The 7,195-nt window shown below is 54.3% G+C and overlaps 1 protein-coding gene across 2 annotated transcripts; it reads left to right on the forward strand.

The window, feature by feature from the left end:
* The first annotated feature begins 466 nt into the window (after positions 1-466).
* Chchd5 (coiled-coil-helix-coiled-coil-helix domain containing 5) lies at positions 467-3,101 on the forward strand. 2 transcript variants are annotated; one of them, XM_048352360.1, is made up of 4 exons: positions 467-655; positions 1,302-1,442; positions 1,526-1,691; positions 2,773-3,101. In XM_048352360.1, coding segments are annotated over exons 1-4 (333 nt in total). In that variant the 5' UTR covers positions 467-653; the 3' UTR covers positions 2,797-3,101. The 2 variants fall into 2 exon arrangements, with proteins under 2 accessions (XP_048208317.1, XP_048208318.1); XM_048352361.1 differs by having other exon boundaries at positions 1,306-1,442.
* The last annotated feature ends 4,094 nt before the right edge of the window (positions 3,102-7,195 follow it).

Consider the following 7,195-nt stretch of genomic DNA (forward strand, 5'->3'; position numbering starts at 1 on the left):
GGCGCGCGAGGCTGGCCAGGGCCCCCGGCCCGGCCCGGCCTAGCTCGAGCCCTCCCCGCCGTGAGGGACTGCTCCCCCCCGCAGACGCCAGCGAGCGAGTGGGTGCGGCTGACAGTGCTCGGTGGGGAAGCTTTCCCGCGTGGGGGGGGCGGTGCGGGGGGAGCAGAGCAGGGGAGCCGGGGCGGGGGCGGGCCCGGGTCCCCGGTCCCCGGCCGCGCAGCCGCCCGCCGCCGCCCCGCACGGCCACCGTCCCGGCAGCGGAACCCAGCGCACGCAGCACTTCCGGCGCCCGGGGCCTCGCCGCGCAGGGCGGAAGCCAGCGCACACAGCACTTCCGGCGCCCGGGGCCTCGTCGCGCAGGGCGGAAGCCAGCGCACGCAGCACTTCCGGCGCCCGGGGCCTCGCCGCGCAGGGCGGAAGCCAGCGCACGCAGCACTTCCGGGGCCTCGCCGCGCAGGGCGGAAGGCGTGGCCGGAAGTGCGCTCACTGGGCGCCGCCACGACGCGTTGATCCCCCGTGGAAGGTGCTGCCGGTCTGCTCTGCGACCGGAAAGGCGCGGCGGGGCGGAGCGGGCTGGGCGCCGCCATGACGGCCGGAAGGGGCGGGCCGTTCCCCGCGGACTGACGGACCGCTCGCCGGCGCCGGGCCTGGAGATGTGAGTAGCGGGGCGCGCGCCCCGGTGTGCGGCCGTGCGGCCGCGGCCCCTCCGTTCCCCGGCGCCCGGGACGCGGGCCCGGCGGGCCTGGCCTCCCCGCGCGCGGCTCCCGCCCCTCCGGGCTGCGGGACGGCTGCCGCCCGCCGGCTCCCGACGCCGTTTGTCTGGTTGCGCGTGGTGGAGCTCCGGGCTCCGGACCCGGGGCCGCCGAGCCGTGACTCACAGATTGGTTCCTAGCCCCGGGCGCCCTCGCTCCGGGTCCCCCACACCTCACGACCTCCCCGGGAAGGCGCTGGGCATCTCCCGCAGAGGCTGGCGCCGTCCACCGCCTCCACACCGTGCTTCTGCGACCCCCACGTCGCTTCCCGGAGCCACCGAACCCATCCCAGAGCCCACGCTCTCCCCTCCAGGGCCCTTGCGTTTCCCTCCCACCTCAGACTCCCCGGCCGAGTAACCTGCAGAGGGGTCCACAGACCCTCCTCCTCTCGGGTCCCCCAAACATCACGAAGTTCGCCTGGGAATAACCAGACCTAGTGCCCTGCCCCAAGGATTCCCAAGGTCCCTAGATCCGCCCAGGACATCAGAACCTTTCTCTGCCTGCCTGCTGTCTGAAGTTATCCCCAGCCTGTCCTGTCCCGTCCCGTAGGCAGGCAGCCCTGGAGGTCACCGCTCGTTACTGCGGCCGCGAGCTCGATCAGTATGGCCAATGTGTGGCAGCCAAGCCAGAGTCATGGCAGAGGGACTGTCACCACCTTAAGATGAGCATGGCTCGGTGCACGTCTTCCCAGTGAGTATGGTCAAGTTCAGGGGAAGGGGCTGGACCGTGCGATCAGAGAGGGTCCTGGGGTCTGAAACGCCCTGTTCCCACAGCCCCATCATCCGGCAGATCCGCCAGGCCTGCGCTAAGCCTTTCGAGGCCTTTGAAGAGTGTCTTCGGCAGAATGAAGCCGCGGTTGGTAATTGTGCTGAACATATACAGCGCTTCCTGCAGTGTGCGGAGCAGGTGCAGCCGCCACCTTCCCCCACAACTGTAGAGGTAAAAGGAGGCTGGCCAGATCATCAGCCACAGTTTATCCCCTCATAACCGCGTTCATATTTCTAGTTGTTCATGGTAAAGACCTTCAAGTGCTCAGCCCCCCCCTACTCCAAACGTGCCTTCCCCTGCATCCAGAAACCACAACATGGTCACTTCTCCCCTACCTCCCCGCTCCTGCCTTAACCAACCTTCCTCGGCAGAGACTATCTGCCCTTTTATCCTCCCTACTTTATGTAAATCTCTCCTCTCTTACCCCCACACAGGGGTGTGTAATCTAGCCACATTACTCCAGTGGCTTTTCATTCACGTTGAAAATGAAATCCCAGGTCCTACCGGGTGTCCCGTGTTCTTCCCCAAGCTGACATCTTCCACCTTTTTTAATGCACAAGCAGGCAGCCGATCTGAGAGAATTAAAATTTTCTGGATGAGGCTGTTACTTATTGTCTTCTTGGAATGCAGTAGTGGAAAAAAGTGATAAATGGTCCTTTAGGTATTTCCTACCTTTCCCTATGGACCATCATCTCTAAAAGAAACTTAACGTCTTTAGCCAGCTCCCTGGAACATCTTTTCATGGGGCCCTCTCTGCCCCGGCAACCCTATTTCCTCATACCAGTAGACTAGCCTTTTCTTGGGCCTCCGTGTTCTGTCTGATCCTTGTTAGTCCTTTCTCTGATTGTGCCAGAATGATTAGAGTGAGTCTGGCATTCTACTTCTACTTAGAAATGTCTCCACAGCTGTCGGTTCTGCCAATCCAGCTCTCAAATTCAGCACAGCCTGGATCCCCAGCATCTCCGACCCCACCTCTCTCTCTGGGTTGCTCTGGTCTCTGTTCTGGCTCCCGTAAACATCCTGAAGTCTGTGTCTTTCCTGCTTCCGCCGGCTGGCTCCCCAGCGCCTGGAGCAATGTGGGCACCAGTGGGGCTCGTTCAGTAAACTGCATGTTGCTCTCCTGTTCCCCAAGGCCATTGCCAGATACCCTTTCCCTCCAGACGGGACTGTGCAAGGCCAGCACCCTCCCGCAGCCGTCTCAAGGCCACGCACAGAAGAGGCTCCAGCAGATACCGTTGTGCTTTCTCCACAGGCTCAGCCGCTCCCTGCCTCTTGAAGGGTGCTTGACTTCAGAGAAACTCAACAGCGGACTGCTCCGTGATGCCCCCACCCTCTGCAAGGTGGCCATGTGGAATCCCTGGGGGTGTGCCTGGCTTCCCTGGACAGCAGGAGTCCCAATAAATAAAGACCACTGGGCTTTGACTTCTGCCTTTAGCACCTGAGGGGCACGAGGAAAGCAGATTGGGCAGAAACCCTGCTCATCCATCCACTAACAGTTTCACCTGGCCTGCCAAGGAACGGTCCAGGAGGAGCCTGATGTTATAGCTGTTCACCTGGTCACAAATTAAAATTACCCTCCTCCCTGTTTTCTTTTTCTTTTGGTAGTCCTGGACATGAACTCAAGGCCTTATGTCATGCTAGACAGGCACTCCGCCAACGAGCCATGCCTCCATCCCCTCTCTGTGGTTATTTTCAGGGTACAGTCCTGCCTGGGCTGTGAGCCTCCTTGTGTTTCCCTGTGTTGCTGTGGATAGGCTCACTCCCACATCCAGCCATTTGTGTTTCCCCCATAACAAGCATGCCATCCTCCAGCCATTGGTTCAGATGGAGTCTCATGAACGCGTATGCCTGGGCTGGTCTCAAACTGTGATCCCCCAGTCTCTGCCTCTCAAGAAGCTGGGGTTACAGGTTTGAGCCTCCACAACAGACTTCCTCATCAACACTTCCAAAGGGTCTTTCCTTGCTCCTGTTGTAGATGGAAAAGGCCCTTTCTCAGTTTACCCTTCCAAATCTGTATGGAGTTTCCTTGCAGAGGATGTGATACTAAATAGCCTTGCTCAATTCAAAGCCATTTGACCAATAGAAACATGACTTGTGGCTGATGGAGAAGAAGATACTGGCCCTATCGAAAACAACTGCATGGAAGGATGTGGCTTAGAAGCCCACAGCTGTAATCCTAGCTAATCAGGAGCCAGCCTGAGCAAACAGATCCAAGAGACCCATCCAATCAGCCAGCAAAAATCCACAATTGGTGGTGTGGGTCAGGTGGTAGAGTGCCAGCCTTGAGCCAGAAAACTGGGCAAGAGCATTAGCCCACAAGTTCAAGCCTCAGCACACACACACACTGTACTGTACTGTCTAGGTTTTCATCCCCTCAGAAAACCAATTCTGACAATTGGGTTGCAGATAATCTGTAATTTGAACCCAGAAGTATTCCCAAAGGAGACAGAAGACAGCCAATGGCAAGTGCATTATCAAGTTCCTTTTAGGAGAAATGGGCTCAGTTCCACTGGGGACCTCTGGGACACTGCATAGAATTCTCACTGCTTAGGGACAAAGAAATTGGGGTGCTTATCCACCAATTGCACATCTGTTACTGGAACACTTGCCCTGGTCACTGGCCTTCTGCCATTTCTGGCCAGTTTGGGCCCGAGTGCTACCAGCAGCAGAAGAGGGCTAAATTAGTTTTAGGATCAGACAAGTGGCCTTTAGCATACAGGAGAGATGCCAATGGCAGCTGACCAGTTCTGCCTTAATCTTTCTCCTAAGAACCACAGGTTTTTTCAGACCTAGCTCACTGGGTACAGGTGACAGTGCAGAACACAGAAAACTATGTAGGAGAGACCCCAGAACAATGAGTTGAATATGCAGATAAAAAGAGTCCACAGTGTCACCAAGTGCTGGTGGCTCACACCTGTAATCCTGACTACACAGGAGGCTGAGATCTGAGGATGGTGGTTCAAAGCTAGCCTGGCAAGGAAGTCTATGAGACACCTTCATTTTTTATTTTATTTTTTGGCCAGTTCTGGGCCTTGGACTCAGCGCCTGAGCACTGTCCCAGGCTTCTTTTTGCTCAAGGCTAGCACTCTGCCACTTGAGCCACAGCGCCACTTCCGGCTTTTTCTGTTTATGTGGTGCTAAGGAATTGAAACCAAGGCTTCATGCATGCCAGGCAAGCGCTCTACCACTAAGCCACATTCCCAGCCGACTTTTTAGATTTTTTTCAACACCAGCCAACAATTCTCTTTATGGACTGCCCTATTCCCCCATGCTTTCTAACTGTATAGCAACACGAGCGACAGTGCTTTCCTTCCCAAACACAACAACTTCTAACTCTGACATTTCCTAACTGCTGCTTAGTCGTGTTGCTGGTCTTTGCAGGAGCTTTGTCCCAGTACCTGATGCTTTCTTTTTCCCACTACTATTGCTAGTGATTCAATAGACCCCTTTATTTCAGAAATTCCTTAGCCCTTTTAGGTGACTCCAGACCTCTAGAAATTACATGAGGAGCCATTTAAAAATCTAAGACTTGGACTGGGGATATAGCCTAGTGGCAAGAGTGCCTGCTTCGGATACACGAGGCCCTAGGTTCGATTCCCCAGCACCACATATACAGAAAACGGCCAGAAGCGGCGCTGTGGCTCAAGTGGCAGAGTGCTAGCCTTGAGCGGGAAGAAGCCAGGGACAGTGCTCAGGCCCTGAATCCAAGGCCCAGGACTGGCCAAAAAAAAAAAAAATCTAAGACTTGAGCTGGGGAGTCTGGCTCACGTGGTAGAGCTCTAGCTTAGCAAACTCAGCAAATTCTGAGTTCAAACCTTAGTACAACCAAATTAATGTAACAAAGGGGAAGAGAAAACACCTCTAAACGTGTTCTGCTTGGAAAAAAATGATCCTGGTTCTTGAGAGCCTTTCCTAGGGATTAGTCTCTAAGACAAAAGCAGTGGTCTGTTGGTCTAGAAGCCAGTTAAGTTAAGCCAGACAGAGGCTATGTGGTTGAGACAGGAGAGCGCTGTGGTCACTCTCGGTGGTGTACAAAGGGCTGCCTTGCTTCCCTGCCTTTCTCCTACCTGCTTGTTTTCCTGGGTTAGGCAGTAAAGCCCTCTGATTGGGGAGGATGTTTGCTTGACTGAGCTTGAATGCAAATAGAAGTGTGAAAGGAAAAGACAAAACGGTGATCCAGCCTACATCTGAGAACAACTCTTTCTGGCCTCTCTTTCAATAAGCTAGAATGGCCTCCTTATCAAAGGTGGTTTCTGTGGCCCAAGAGTGAAAATGGAAACCTGGAAGATCACTTTTCCCACATTCTACTGGTGCAAGCAGCCGCGAGCCACACATTGCCAGGGTGGAGAGCACTGCTGGCTGGCATTGGGCTGCAGAGAATTTATGCCCACGTGTAAACTAACACAACAAATGCATAGGTTTTCTATTCGTGTCTGTTTTGGTAAGTTGTGCTTTTCTTAAGAGTTTTTCATATTACTGATGGTTTAGAATAGCCACAAATTTAAATAATTCATAATATTCACATTAAAGTTTACTGAATTTGTGTGTATGTGAGGGAGAGAGAGAGAGAATGAGAATTGGGGCTTGAACCCAGGGCCTGTGCTCTTGCTTGACGATTTTGGCCAAGGCTAGCCTACTACCATTTGAGCTACTGGATTTTTGGTTAACTGTAGACAGCAGTCTTGTGGATTCTCCTGCCCAGGCTAGCTTTTGAACTACACCCCCAGATCTCAGCCTCTTAAAGTGCAAGTGTGAGCCACTGGTGTGTGGTAAATTTACTCTTCTGATATTCCAAAGCAGGAATTGTCATCTTAGTTTTGCTGTAGGGTTTATTTATTTATTTGGTGTCAGTGCTGGGGCTTGAACTCTGGGCCTGGGCGCTTTCCCTAAGCTTCTTTTGCTTCAGGTGAGCACTCTACCACTTGAGCCACAGCGCCGCTCCCCGCTCTTTTGCGCACCATCCTCTTGGCCTGGTGCAGGGGTGGAAGGCATCTACCATCATAACAGGCTTTCTTCTTCTTCTGATTTTAGTGTTCTCTTCTTTGCTTCATTAAACTGAATATTTGCCTTATTGTTTTTCAGTCTTCCTTCTTTTCTGATCTATGTATTACATTTTTCATGAAACAGGGCTTTATATTTTTATTTCTTCATTGATATCAGATGGTTTTGAAGTTTAGAATTAGATTTCTTTATTTCGTCGCATACGGGAATTTTCCTGGTTACCTCGTCCAATTGAAAGCAGCTTGGCAGCATCTTTTATGTGACTTCAATCTGTTGGAATTGCTGAGGCTTTCTGGCGTGGCACTTGCTGGGGTTTTGTCAATGATGTGCTTTTCTAGCTTGGGACCCTAAACTGAGGCCCCGGGAGGGCGGCGGAAAGTGAGACGGGGCAGCAACGCCGTTCACCAGCTTTCCATCAAGTAGATGACCATGGTGGGCAACAGCTTGCATCCCTGGGGAACTCTGAAAAGCAGTGGACACAGATGCCCCTCGAGGGGCGATTGCCCTCACCCCATCAGGCATTTGTCCCCGGATTGACTGGAGGCCGGATGCCCACCCCGCCCCACCCCCAGACAGGGGCCGCTTGCTACAGACGGGCAGCGCGGGCTGCGGTGGGGAGAAGCTGCCCGGGCGGCACTGGCCACCGGCCTCGCTCCACCAGCACTGCCGCAGTG

Source organism: Perognathus longimembris, chromosome 8 (assembly GCF_023159225.1).
Source record: "Perognathus longimembris pacificus isolate PPM17 chromosome 8, ASM2315922v1, whole genome shotgun sequence".
Classification (NCBI taxonomy): Eukaryota; Metazoa; Chordata; class Mammalia; order Rodentia; family Heteromyidae; genus Perognathus; species Perognathus longimembris.

What these genes read in the sequence shown, in the direction of transcription:
- Chchd5 (XM_048352360.1), top strand. An exon ending in GCTCGGTGCACGTCTTCCCA is followed by an intron (nt 1,443 to 1,525) that starts GTGAGTATGGTC and finishes CTGTTCCCACAG; the next exon opens with CCCCATCATCCGGCAGATCC. An exon ending in CTTCCCCCACAACTGTAGAG is followed by an intron (nt 1,692 to 2,772) that starts GTAAAAGGAGGC and finishes CTTTCTCCACAG; the next exon opens with GCTCAGCCGCTCCCTGCCTC.